At 40.2% G+C, this 14,602-nt stretch overlaps 1 protein-coding gene across 1 annotated transcript; it reads left to right on the forward strand.

Annotated features, from left to right (window-relative positions):
- The first annotated feature begins 1,735 nt into the window (after positions 1-1,735).
- On the forward strand, positions 1,736-14,362 carry gpr143 (G protein-coupled receptor 143). Its single transcript, XM_010880322.4, has 9 exons — positions 1,736-2,278; positions 3,688-3,797; positions 4,929-5,023; positions 5,665-5,757; positions 9,433-9,542; positions 10,020-10,128; positions 12,038-12,155; positions 12,242-12,506; positions 13,702-14,362. The coding sequence occupies exons 1-9, from the start codon at positions 2,020-2,022 to the stop codon at positions 13,803-13,805; spliced, it is 1,263 nt and encodes a 420-aa protein (XP_010878624.2). The 5' UTR covers positions 1,736-2,019; the 3' UTR covers positions 13,806-14,362.
- The last annotated feature ends 240 nt before the right edge of the window (positions 14,363-14,602 follow it).

The raw sequence follows: 14,602 nt of genomic DNA on the forward strand, positions 1-14,602 counted from the left end.
TCACTCTGCAGCAAATACCTCTTGTCCTACTGGCCCACACAGAGCTTGCACTCTGCAGCAAATTATTGTTGTTTCTCTGCTATGAATCATATGAATCTATTTTACTTTAGTGAAATGTGTTCAAAGAAAACATAACCGACATTCCAAAAATAGATATTTTATTCAAAAATATGGGCCAAAATTATTGTTGCCCTTAGAAAATCTAATTGATATTCTGATTTAAGATTTTACGTTTTAAAGTTGAATGTTGAGTCTTTGAGAACTCTTAGTCGTCCATTAACATGGGAAACGCCGGGGAACACACAAATGAAATGAGACAAAATATTGTTGACCTTCGCAAATTAGGCAATGGCAATAAAAGACAGCTATGCTGCACATCTGAAAATACCCATCTCTGCTACTACAGCAATAATTGAATAATGTAAAACAACTGGAGCTGTGATGAATGTGCTTGGAAGAGGATGTGTATTTTGCCCTCAAGCACAGCTTCAAGGATGGTTCAAGTCGTCCAACAAATCTCCAGTTTTCAAAAATAAGCCTAGGCCTGCAAGCCAACAGGTATTTGGTAGGGGTTGACTGATTAGACAATACTGTTTCTTCTTGGCAACAAACACCAGAGGTGGTTTTGGCATAACATTTATTGTAATCATGCAGACAGGAAGCTAATCCCAACTATGATGGTGGATCTGTGATGCTATTGGGCTGTTTTTCTATCAAAGACACTAGGACCCATAGATACATTGTTGTTGGACTTTCCAGCAGAACGATCCAAAGCACGGCTCCAATCCACACAGAAATTGTTCACTCAGCATTGAATCACCGTCCCCTGTCCTAAATCCCATTGACAACCTGTGGGGTGAGCTGATGAGGAGAGTCCACAAGTGAGAACAAAGGGCTCTGAAGGATCTAGAAAGTTTCTGTATGGGGTGAAAGGTGAATCAAAAACATACCTCCATTGAAGCTCCTGGGCTAGGGCTCTCACCAGCAGTAGATTTCTCTATACCAGTTATTTTATCAACCACCAGATGGTAGTAGCAGTAAGAGGTTTGCACATTGCTTGAAAAAAAGTGTTTGCTAAAAATCAACATTACTTTGACTGGATCAAAGTACAGAATGCAGAAGTCACACGTTTTGGAATAATACATTTATTGTATTTCTATTTGTATGTATTTCTTAATTAAGATTTTTATTTTCCTTGTCCAATATATAATTAATAGAGTCCCCTGCAGTTTCGACTGTAAGATCAAACTAATAAACAGCAATGAGCATTTTTTTTTGCAAATATTTTCCAATGGTGTGAATAATTCTTCTGTTACTGTCTGCACAGGGTGACCAGGGCTTTGTGTGCTGTTTCGTAGCATGAACACTGACTGACTTAGAGCTGTGGTGTAATAGTATGTAACTGGTTTATAAGCGCATTATGGCTCCTCAGGGGTTTGAGGTGTATTGCCAATATTCTCGGCTGTAACCAGGCACTACTGCTTTGCGCCTAAAAGCCTTTAGGAATGGTATTCGCCATAACCCGGCCTTATTGCTCAAATATACCCTGTCTACAGTGGGTTTAGAAGTGGGTCAATTGTGGGTCAATTTTTGTTACAAAGTAAGCATACTGTTTCATTTCCCTGTTTTCCTGTTGTTCTATTTTCCACCAGGGTAGGCTAGCATATGTTATTTATTAAAGGTCTGAGTCATTCTGAACCTAAACGCAGTGATACATTCATCTCACTTCACTCAAAATCTAAACGCAATGTATATGCTAGGCCAAACTAATATTTAAGGGGCATCGACAATTGAAATGAAGAAAGAGGAAGCCGTTATTACTCAAAATGTCAGAGCAACATTATTTGGTCGGCTCTACTAAACTGGGGCAGTTAAGCTCTGACTGAAAGGATTAAATAGAAGCACATGATGATTGAACCCGTGATTTTCACTAGGAGCAGAGCTCATTCCACGGACTAAATGAATGAATTTCCCTTTCTTTTCTTTCTTGACACTAGCCTGCTTCTCTCCATCTAGTCCATGATGGCATCCCCAAGGCTGGAGACGTTCTGCTGCCCAAACAGAGATGCATCGACCGAATTTGTCATTACTTTTCAGCCCCTCTTCTTTGGCGCCATTTGCATCGGCAGCGCAAGTTTAAGTTTGATATTTTCTATACTACAAATTTTGCCCAAACGTAGGGGTTACAGACGCCTTGGACAATACCCCCTTCCCAAACCAGCGTCTTCGTCAAGAATATTGTTCATCATCACAATATGTGATATACTGGGATGCGCAGGTAAGGATAAGGAAGTACGGTTACCTTTCATTAACTTCTTGCGCGTGACGGCTGATGCAATCGATAGTTTAATCAAAGTTGTAGGCGTAAACCAAGTTTGTAATTATATCAGCGTACTTTACTGTGAACCTTTAGATCGTTCATTATGCCCTGTGGCTATGACAATGGAATCCAATAGTGTGGCAATGTGAAACACAATCATTTGCAATAGGCAAATCCTCAATTTTCTCTCCTTTCCAGGACGTCTGCATGGACTCAATGGAAGGTGATACACATAATAAGCTAAAACGGTTAACTTGACTTATCGAACACCTTTTGAAGTTATGAAACATTTCAGAATTATGAAATAGGCCAATTTGTTTGTTGTCAGCTTATTTTCATAACAAACCATTAAGTAATAGGGGCAAAGTAGTGTAACTAATATTGGACTGCTTTATCTCCTAAATTAGGCGTTTTTTAGGTCGGCAGAATTGTTGAAATGTACAGTTAAAATCACTAATCTTTTTAATATTAAATGACTTGGTAGGGATATGAGATTAGAATTCGACTCACGATAGAGGTGTGGTAATGTCACACTACGTTAGAGGGGTTCAGTGATGACTTTCTTACAAAGTGGATGTGTTACTCAAAACGATAGCATGCAAAATCTAGTCAGTTCAACTTGAGTCATGGTTTGGTAGTGCCAGAACGAAGGCTTTAATGGAATGTGTGAAAACTACACTGCAGCCTTTTTGTGGTGATACTAGTATTCGCGTTTAAAATCTTAGCTGTAAGATTAGTTATATTGTTTACTGGTGTTCCTGTACATTTGTTGCAGTGAAAACAGAGCCAAGGTTGTTTTTCCGCTAAAAAAAAATTAAAACAAAGGAGGAAATCTGTTCAACACAATTCAGCCAAAACACACACGTGCATAACAAAGACATCACATTATGTTCCTGAAGGTATTCACATGTTTTCAAGCGTCATAGCAACGTGCGGCAGGGAAGCCCTCATGGACTCAGGAAACAGAAAGGTCTATTAACCTCCACCAGAGGACTAGTATTTCCATTACCAATGTAACCGCAATAAAAAGGATTCCATGAGAGAATCACATGAACAAAGTGCCTAAAAACCGGCGAGGCAAATGTGCGTGTTTCCAGTGTTAATTGAAACCAGTAGGATTTAACATAACACGTTGGAATGTGTGCCTGGTGTTATGATGACTTCAGTTCACTTTGCACCTCACAAAAATACCAGATGTTTGAAAATTACATCAATTTCTTATTTGTTTTTGTTATCCGAAGCCTTGTTAAATTCTTCTTTTCTCTTTTTCGCCTTATCATTAATGGATACTCATTGACCGCCATACATTCAGGTGATCTGTAAAACAGCTCTTTATGAGATGTACTCACTGTGGTTCTCTCCCCCAGGTATCATAGTGCGGTCTTCCATCTGGCTGGGTTTGCCCAACCTCATCACAGGGATCAGCGTTGCCAACAACAGCGACGTGTGGCCGGAGGTGTTCTGTGTGGGAAGTGCAGTATGTATGATACACAGGTCAAGGAGTTTCAGTGACTCAAGGAACTCCTGTGTTCCTCAAGGAACTCCTGTGTTCCTCAAGGAACCACTGGAGTTCCTCAAGGAACCCCTGGACTTCGTCAAGGAACCATTGCTTGTCAATAGTTTATTTTTTCACCTTCAGTTAGTTGATGGGTTCTTGAATTAATACTTTTTTGGGCATCCGTTTGAGTAAATATCATTGCTGTTCTTCTGTTCTGTTGTATTGTTATTACATGTTGAACTGAGGTAGTTTTTTAAGAGCATTTACAAACCTCAATGTTGGGATAGTTACTATTTCATGAACCATTTTTATCTGCACTGTGTTATCTTAACTCAATGAACAGGAATTTGTTTTATTCTAACGGACGGCAAAAAATATCTGTCTGGAAGTTGAGCCTCCAGTAATCCACATTTCCAATCTGATAGGCTGCCAACTCTACAATATATTATTAAAATGTTGAACCCAATACAAAAAGGTTTTTGTTTGAACCTTCACACAGGAGTTTTTCTGAAACAGTTTTCAGAGCAGTTGCCCAAGGAACCTAATAGAACTGGATTTTCCAGGCAGCTGTACTTCTAAGACTGTGACAAAAGAAGAGTTAAAAACTTGAAATTGTCTGATATACAATAGTGGGAGAAAAGGTATTGTCAAAAATGTTTCACATCAGAAACAACACTTACATAACACCTAACAAAATGATAGTCAAATCTTAAATTAGTCATGGTTGTACAAAATCAGAAAAAAACTTCTCAAAGCAGAATGTCAAGGACATTGAGGAGGGTCAAACCAACACCTCCATTTAGAGCAACTGAAATTTCTTGAGTATGTACACTTCTCTGCAGATAGTATTTCACAACCTTGCACCCGTTTGGGGTGCTTGAACACATTGACTAATGCACTTCCAGAATTGGTAATGCCTAACCTACAGCCTTTGCTCGCTAACACACTCGATTTGCAATAAAAGAGAATAGACCAAGATTAGATTTAGTTTCATAAAGAGAAAAAAAGCTATGCTTCATGAAGTTCTCAACATCAACCTCTATGACACTTCTTGAAGTACTGTCTATCTAGTCGAGTGTTGTCTGATATGGGGTGTCTTGTGTTCCCCAGATGTGGATCCAGTTGTTTTTCAGTGCGTCCTTCTGGTGGACCTTCTGTTACGCTGTGGACGTCTTTCTGGTGGTCAAAAGATCTGCAGGAATCAGGTGGTTTCTACTCTCCTCCCGCTGTCACATTCTGATATACCACTTTTAGCAGTGTTAATTGGGATCTTTATTTGATCGTCCTGTTGCAGAGCAACATATAAGAATTAGTGAATTTGTGGTTTAAAAATGATTCATAATATGGATATAATATCTGTATTCCAGTTCCTCAATTTCAAACTCCTGTCTTTCCAGACACCCTCTGATTTAGCACGAAAAACAAATATTGTATTGAATTATTCATTCTGTCTAATGGTATGCTACTTCACTTCCATTATGCAGACAATGTGAAAAACTTCCCATCACTTCCGCAAATGTATGATCTTAATTTCAGACAGTTTTCTATAGCAGTCATAGCAATCCTGTGGTAGCAGTCAATATGAAATATCTGGGGTATAATGTTTGAAATTTTTTGTAGTGGTTTATACATTTTTAGTTTAATCAACACGTGAATGTTAAAAGGAGAAATTAAAAACCGGAAAATCCTTTTTAAACCTTAAATGCTCTACTTTTGCGACTTGCTGGTCTTTATTGTTTATCTATAATGTAATCAGTGATAAACTGTGTGTGTGTGTGTGTGTTCCAGTTCAAAGATTTCCCTGACTCTGTGATGACATGTGATTTGTGTCCTTCTGTTCCATCAGCACCATCGTCCTCTATCACATGATCACATGGGGTTTAGCCGTGCTGCTGTGTGTGGAGGGGATAGCCATGCTCTACTACCCATCCATCTCCAGGTATGAGAGCAAATTGTGGTGGCTGTGACTGACCAACAAGGTTTCAGCGTGGTCCGTCCAACAGTTCAATAACTATGCTTTCAATTTTTTTCACTTGCCACTACACACGCATGTTTACTTTAACCTTTTAGAATTGGCAGTGTGTGGACATAGGATGAATGTTATAAATCAAGACACTGTGTAAACATTGCTATGGCAAGCAAATAAACGTGTTAGCACAGGAAAAGCACAGTCATCAAAAAATAGCCTTCCTATATACAAATGTCTTTAGACCTGTTTTAAATGAGCCTAGAATCTGAGGTGACATCAGGTGGTTCGGGAGGGCATTCCAGAGGCTAGGAGTGGTCGAGCTAAATGCCCGATCCCCCAAGGAGCAGAGCTTTACCCCCGTGGACGTGGTTGAGCAGGCTATCACTTGACCTGAGGCCGTTGGTGGGGTTATTGAGGGACAGAATTTCCTTGAGATATACAGTGGGGCAAAAAAGTATTTAGTCAGCCACCAATTGTGCAAGTTCTCCCACTTAAAAGATGAGAGAGGCCTGTAATTTTCATCATAGGTACACATCAACTACGAAAGACAAAATGAGGGAAAAAAATCCAGGAAATCACATTGTAGGATTTTTAATGAATTCATTGGTAAATTCCTCTGTAAAATAAGTATTTGGTCACCTACAAACAAGCAAGATTTCTGGCTCTCACAGACCTGTAACTTCTTCTTTAAGAGGATCCTCTGTCCTCCACTCGTTACCTGTATTAATGGCACCTGTTTGAACTTGTTATCAGTATAAAAGACACTTGGTGTGAAGAAATCAACTGTGGGAGCAATTATAAGAAAATGGAAGACATACAAGACCACTGATAATCTCCCTCGATCCGGGGCTCCACGCAAGATCTCATCCCGTGGGGTCAAAATTATCACAAGAACGGTGAGCAAAAATCGCAGAACCACACAGGGGGACCTAGTGAATGACCTGCAGAGAGCTGGGACCAAAGTAACAAAGGCTATCATCAGTAACACAATACGCCGCCAGAGACTCAAATCCTGCAGTGCCAAACGTGTCCCCCTGCTTAAGCCAGTACATGTCCAGGCCAGTCTAAGGTTTGCTAGAGAGCATTTGGATGGTCCAGAAGAGGATTGGGAGAATGTCATATGGTCAGATGAAATCAAAATATAACTTTTTGGTAAAAACTCAACTTGTCGTATTTGGAGGAGAAAGAATGCTGACTTGCATCCAAAGAACACAATACCTACTGTGAAGCATGGGGGTGGAAACATCATGCTTTGGGGCTGTTTTTCTGCAAAGGGACCAGGACGACTGATCCGTGTAAAGGAAAGAATGAATGGGGCCATGTATCGTGAGATCTTGAGTGAAAACCTCCTTCCATCAGATAGGGCATTGAAGATGAAACGTGGCTGGAGGGAGTTCAAAGTCCGTGTTGCCCAGCGACAGCCCCAAAACATCACTGCTCTAGAGGAGATCTGCAAATACAAGCAACAGTGTGTGAAAACCTTGTGAAGACTTACAGAAAACGTCATTGCCAACAAAGGGTATATAACAAAGTATTGAGATTAACTTTTGTTATTGACCAAATACTTATTTTCCTCCATAATTTACCAATACATTCATAGAAAATCCTACAATGTGATTTTCTGGATTTTATTTCCTAATTTTGTCTCTCATAGTTGAAGTGTAGCTATGATGAAAATTACAGGCCTCTCTCATCTTTTTAAGTGGGAGAACTTGCACAAATGGTGGCTGACTAAATACTTTTTTGCCCCACTGTAAAGGGGCTCTGTCGTGAATACACTGGTTGTTCAATAGGAGGGTTTTGGGGGCGATGTGGTTATATCCTGGTAGCGCTGTTTTGGATGTATTGGAGTTTCTGGAGTCTTCTGCCGGGGATCCCAATGAAGAGTGAATTGCAGTAGTCCAGCCTTGAAGAGATTAAGGCATGGATGAGCTTCTCTGCGTCAGACTGAGTCAGAGAGGAACAGAGTTTGGCTATGTTTCTGAGGTGATAGAATTACACTTTACACATTTGTTTAATGTGGCTGTCACAAGCCAGGGAGGAATCAAACCTTACACCCTGATTGGAGGCTGGTGGAGAGAGGGATGATTGGTCCTGCAGTGGTGAGATGTGTTACTGGGAGGCACTGGACCTGGTGGGGGCGTGTCAACAAGTAGGGCCTCTGTTTTGCTGCTGTTCAGTGGAAGGAGGTTTTTCTTCATACAAGCCCTTATCTTATTACTGGTTAGAGACAGTTTGCGCTGTTCTGTTTAGGGAGTAGTACACAACGTTGTACGAGATCTTCAGTTTCTTGGCAGTTTTTTGCGGTGGAATATTTCTCAGCTTCATTTCTCAGAACAAGAATAGACTGATGTTTCTGTCCATTTTGAGCCTGTAATAGAATCTACAAATGCTAACGCTGAAGATACTGAACTAGTCTAAAGGCCATTTCTATTGCTCCTCTAATCATCACAACCGTTTTCAGAGGTGCTAACAATCACATTGGATAAGCAAACACGACGTGCCATTGGAACACAGGAGTGATGGTTGCTGATAATCAGCCTCTGTATGCCCATGTAGATATTCCATTGAAAATCAGCCGTTTCCAGCTACAATAGTAATTTACCACGTTTACAATGTCCACACTGTATTTCTGATCAATTTGATGTCATTTCAATGGACAAAAAAAAGCCTTTCATTTGAAAACAAGGACATTTCTAAGTGACCCCAAACCTTTGAACGGTGGTGCATATTATAATGTTGTGCTGATTGGTGTGGCTTCGTCCCTGTACAGGGAGAATACAATGAATTACAAAAAGTTATAGATTTATTTCTTTTTTTTCGGGATCAGTTTTATGTGCATTCCAAGACCTGTGTTGTGCAATCACTGTCAATAGCTGCGTTTTAGTTCAACTATGGAGAACTGTGGTCTCTTCAATCCCATCATTCCGTCTACAGTTTCTCCATTGATCACATTTCCATGGCGGGGGCATGTGTATTTGCAATGAGGGTGTCATGTGCAGTGTACAGTGCGTTTCAGTCTCAGCGTGCTCTTTTGTGTTGCAGGTGTGAAGATGTGTTTTGTTTTGATGTGCAGTGCGTTTCAGTCTCAGAGTGCTCTTTCGTGTTGCCGGTTTGAGAATGTGTTGTGAGGTGCAGTGCGTTTCAGTCTGAGTGCTCTATCTGTTCCAGCTGTGAGGATGTGTTGTGTGGTGCAGTGTGTTTCAGTCTGAGTGCTCTATCTGTTCCAGCTGTGAGGATGTGTTGTGTGGTGCAGTGTGTTTCAGTCTGAGTGCTCTATCTGTTCCAGCTGTGAGGATGTGTTGTGAGGTGCAGTGCATTTCAGTCTCAGAGTGCTCTATCTGTTCCAGCTGTGAGAATGTGTTGTGATGTGCAGTGCGTTTCAGTCTGAGTGCTCTATCTGTTCCAGCCTTTAGGATGTGTTGTGATGTGCAGTGCGTTTCAATCTGAGTGCTCTATCTGTTCCAGCAGTGAGGATGTGTTGTGAGGTGCAGTGTGTTTCAGTCTGAGTGCTCTATCTGTTCCAGCAGTGAGGATGTGTTGTGATGTGCAGTGCGTTTCAGTCTGAGTGCTCTGTCTATTCCAGCTGTGAGGATGTGTTGTGATGTGCAGTGCGTTTCAGTCTGAGTGCTTTATCTTTTCCAGCTGTGAGGATGGCCTGCAGCATGCTGTCCCTCACTACATCACCACCTATGCTCCTCTCCTGCTGGTGCTGATAGTCAATCCAATGCTGTTCGCCAGGACCGTCTCTGCAGGTCAGTTGGCACCCCCTCCCTTGGCCATGGCTATCTCTTCATGATACATAATCTTATAGGCAGGCAATTTGTGTTCTGGCTGGGCCACTATTGTTTGCATTACTGTTCATACCTGGTTCTAATATACGTCCTTTGTCCTGACCTTGTCCATACCGTGATTGTGTTCTCAGACAGGTGTAGACGGTTATATGATGCATTGGGATCTGATTCTGATCATAACGATGGCTCCATGTTAGAGGCATGTATAAATAGGGCTTATGTTAATGTGCTTCTTCTGATCAAGGCACAGCACTCTTCTTGTATTTCAGATATTCCATACAGAGAAATACTAATAGCTCTGTTGAGTAGGCTTTATAGGCCTATAGAAATGTGTTATTCTTTAAATGATTTCATCTGTATAGCTTTTCTTTTTATAAGAATATTTTGGTTATTATCAAAACTGAAGAAAGAAATGTTACATTTTTATTTTCCATTCAGTGACATCATTACTGAAGGGACGACAAGGAATCTACACAGAAAATGAGAGACGCCTGGGAACAGAGATAAAAATACGCTTTTTCAAAATCATGCTTGTTTTCTTTGTTTGGTAAGCAACATATTTATTTATTGCTTTTCATTGTGGTAGTATAAACAGAATGGAGTCAATACAATACATGGTGCATTGTATTTTATTATAGTCTATTGTCAGCCAGACAGCATACAAATTCAGAATTACTGGCACCAATTATTAGGTAAATATGATCAGAAATGCCAATTTACACAAAAGATTTAAATCAATCAATAATAGTTTTATTAGAAAACATTCATGCCTCAATTATTGGCAACCCTAGAAAAATCAATTTGAACAAAATCAGGAAATGGCTATAAGCTACATGACAAAATGTCAAATATCTGGAGCTGTAATGAACACGGCTGGAAGAGGACACATGTCTTTTGCCTCCAAACACACAGTGAGAAGGATGGTTCAAGCAGCAAGAAAATCAAGGATCACAGTCTGGGATTTGCAGATGGTTACATTTGGGGTCACAAAGTCTTCAAAACGACAATTATACGCCACCTCCACCAATGCAGCAGGTTATGTGGAAGGGATAACAGAAAATAGCAGGTGGTGTCACCAAATCTCAAACATACATGCCAGTTTGCAACATTGGAACTTTGATTGGAACCAGGTTCTATGGTCTGATTAAATTGAAAAAAAATTAAGAAGAGAGGACCAGGTACTCTGAAGCATCTGAGGAGTTTCTGAATGGAGGAATTGTTCTCCCATTTAATTTATCACCTAAAGGAAGTAATGTACAATATGCAGGGGCACCAATAATTGTAGCATGCATATTTTTGAATAAAATAAATATTTCTTGAACACATTTATTCTTGTAACAATTTTCACTCTGTGTTTTGACATTATATTTTGAGTGTAAGATAAAGCTGATAAACAACAATGATATTTTTAATTTTTTTTTTATTTTTTTACAAATTTACCAAGTGTGCCAATGAAAATCAACAGAAATGCAATTTGATAGCTGGTGTTGCCCCCCTTTGACTGGAAAAACTTTATGTAGCCATTTCTTGTAACTGTCTATCAGTCTCAAGGAATATTTGCCATCTTTTTTACAGTTACTGTGTCAATGGCTTCCCACATAATTTCAGTAGTAATGATATCTGGGCTTTGACTTTTTTTCAGTAAGGCTGTCATAAGTTTACTTTTGTGTTTTGGATAATTTTACTTTTGCAAAATTCATGTTTGGTTCAGCTTCAACTTTTTGACAGATGGCCTCACTTTTTCCTCAAGAATTCACTGGTACAACGGAATTCTCTGGCATACAAAATTTGTGGTTGACTCAATGATGGCCAGGCCCTGAGGCATGAGAGTAGCCACAAACCAGAATATCACTGCCTCTGTGCTTTGAGGTTCTTCTATTAAAATGCTGTGTTTCATGACGTCTGGAATTGCAGCCAAACAACTCAACCTTTTTGTCATCTGTCCAGAACACAGTAGTTTTGGTCTTTACCCAGGTGTCCATTTGTAGAAGATACTTCGAACTGTGGAGTGATATTCGGACAGTCAAGTGCTTTGAATTGTTTGTAAATGGCTTTTTAACCCCTCCTAGATTTATGGCCATCAATAATCTCTCTTCTAAGGGCCTTGGATAGGACTTTTGATCATGATGTGTTACCACCTGGTGTTACCACACACCCATATGGTTAAGACCATACCAGACCAAATTCCTTATCTTTATGGAAGGCTAGACCCGCCCCAGTTACCCTCCAGGGATTTTCTAATAATTTCAACTTGTTTTGGTTCACCTGGTGCTCATTTAAGAGACAGTAAAGGTAAGGTTGTGTTAACATTTTCCCTATTAGGACATTGCATTTCAAAGTGTATTTTGTTTTTGTGATTTGTTTAACTGTGTTACCTGCATCATGCAGCATGGTTAGAAATTAGCTCAAATATCCATGTGTTCAATAAACAACATTTGTGTCTCAATCCTTTTCAGCTGGCTCCCCAACATCATCAATGAGAGCCTGCTGTTTTATCTGGAGATGCAGACGGACATAAAAGCCGGTGACCTTAAGAATGTACGCAACGCAGCCCTCATCACTTGGTTCATCATGGTAGGTTTGTTTTCAATACCATTTTGGCCAAAATGCACTGTACTGAAGCCTCATGTTTGACCACATCTCTGTTTTCTACTTTGCAGGGCATCTTGAACCCCATGTCAGGCTTCCTCAACACGTTGGCCTTCCACGGCTGGACGGGCTTGGACATAGACTGCAGCCTGCAGAGGAGGAGAGAGCTGGCCTGGGACTCCTCCACCTCTGCGGCTAATGTAGGGGGATACAATCCCATCGTGGGCTCCACACTACTCTACCAGAGCCACGTTCAGGATGCCAAGAACATGACCGGCAAGAACATGACGGGAAACGGACAGCCACCCTCTGACGCCATCAGCGTCCTATCAGAAGGTAACTGGCATGTGTGGCTGCAGAGCGGAGAGGATGACTCTGCTTACTCCCCAGTGTATCAAGGCTGGTGAAACCTATAAAACATACACTGGGCATTATCTTCTAGGTTCCGTAGTGCATGGAGTCACCATTAAAGCTGCTATTGGTCTGTTTCATATCATACCAGCAGGGGTGTGACCTTAGATCTAGGCAGCTCAATCCTGGTCTTGTAGATCTACCGTCCAGCAGTTTCTCTCTCCAACCCCAGGTGTGACTAACCTGACTTAGCTTTTCATCCAGCTCGTTATTAGAATTGGGTGTGTAAAGTTAGGGTTGGAGAGAACTTACAGGAGGGTAGCTCTCCGGGTACAGGATTCAGCCCTGCCTTAGATGATAGTTCTCAATGTCAGACCCATAGGGAACATGAAGCCAAATAAGATAATACTGTCAGTCAGGCTGTCCTCCTGGATGGTCTTATGAGACGTGCTGTAGAAGATAGTCCAACCAAGTAAGAAATGACGTTAGCCTTTGGTTTTCAATCAGAAAATCACATTGTAGAATAGTCAAGGAAAAGAAATTTGAACTAGGGATGCGCTGCTGTATATCTTAAAAACATAATGTCAAATATTTATGCTCTCACTTGGTTACTTCACAAAAATATAACATGTATTTTGGGAGATTTGTGTTTTTTCACAAAAGAATATAGTATTTATGCAGACTAAGTTTTTTCTGTGTAAAATGTGGCGATACAGTATTTAATGTTTCTGATTGATATTCAGGATCATAGGCAGTGATCCTGACTTTTTTATGAAAAACCTATAAAAAATAAAGAACAACTTTCAAGGCTTTTTTGTTTCTCGTTTATGAATATTGCCCTGCATTTTTGCTTTCAAGGATCCTACTTTCCATGGGAAGAAGTTTGAACCTAGTGTTTTATGGTCCACGAAGCGAATCTAAAACATATTCAATGACAACACATGCAAATACACTCTGAAATAGTCTCAAAAATCTATTTTGTCAGTCATCTGATATGCTAATTGAATCATTTTGCACACATATGCATTAAAAAAGAGCAACATCTTTGGACTTACGCCACCTAATGATGCTAATGATGATGTTAATTTGATGCACTTTTTTAAATAAGGGATATATATATATATTAGACATACCCACTTTAACTTAAGACGTCTCCCTATCCCCCATTTTGTCTTGCTAGGTTCAGAGTCTAGTACAATTGAAATCCACATGTCCACTGAGCACCGAGACTATGAGGATATAGACGCAGATGGAGAGTCGTTGGGGAGCTCTGCAAAGCACTAGCCGGAGCCAAACGCTTCTGCGTCGTCCTCCACCAGCCTCCACCCTCTGCACCCTGTATCCCTCCACCTACTCCCCCCTCAAGAGCCTCCGGTGGTGTTAAACACGATCGGTCTACCTGTACCGTTCCGGTTCTCTTTACGGTTGCCTCATTACTACTGTAAACCAGTTAAAAGGTTTGATGTTATGTAAGAGCACATCCCTCGTCTGTCCCACTATGTTCATACGTGACCAGTCCCGATGGAATAGCCAGTTACTTTGTAATTGCACTGAGCACATCCTTAATTAGCATTTGCTGAAGACTGTGTGGTGTTACATTATTGAACCATCAACTGTACAGTAATGGATAAGTCCCCAGGGCTTCCTCGCCGCCTCATGTTCAATTCAGATAGTCAATAGTACAAACCTGACATTTCCTAATAGGTTTTCCATCAGTCGGCTGCCCTTTAAATGTGCCTTAATTACTGCAGAAGCATGTCTTTGATTAAAAACTTCTGCACATTAAGTCACGTCTTGTTAACAATTAGCTACCAAAAGCATAAAATGACTATTTTACCTGAGATGTTGAGTAATTTTTTTTGTAATTTGCATTTTTATTTTTTAACATTGTGTTTTGACCTTTGCTTCCATTTTATACAATATAAAAAAATTAAAAATTGTTGAGGTTTTGTAGTGGTCTTCAACACAAATTGAAGCAGGGCTGCAGAACAGTATAGTTTTACAGTATTTAATGAGAATTGTAATATATAATAAGTAATATCCTAGTGTAAAACCCAGCTGGTATATTTATCTAACCACAC

The sequence above is a fragment of the Esox lucius genome, chromosome 16 (genome assembly GCF_011004845.1).
Source record: "Esox lucius isolate fEsoLuc1 chromosome 16, fEsoLuc1.pri, whole genome shotgun sequence".
Taxonomy (NCBI): domain Eukaryota; kingdom Metazoa; phylum Chordata; class Actinopteri; order Esociformes; family Esocidae; genus Esox; species Esox lucius.

Bases quoted from the DNA above. Each gene is read 5' to 3' on its own strand.
- gpr143 (XM_010880322.4), top strand. From the start codon at position 2,020: ATGATGGCATCCCCAAGGCTGGAGACGTTCTGCTGCCCAAACAGAGAT. The intron at 5,758-9,432 runs GTATGAGAGCAA...TATCTTTTCCAG, and splicing joins TACTACCCATCCATCTCCAG to CTGTGAGGATGGCCTGCAGC. The intron at 10,129-12,037 runs GTAAGCAACATA...AATCCTTTTCAG, and splicing joins ATGCTTGTTTTCTTTGTTTG to CTGGCTCCCCAACATCATCA.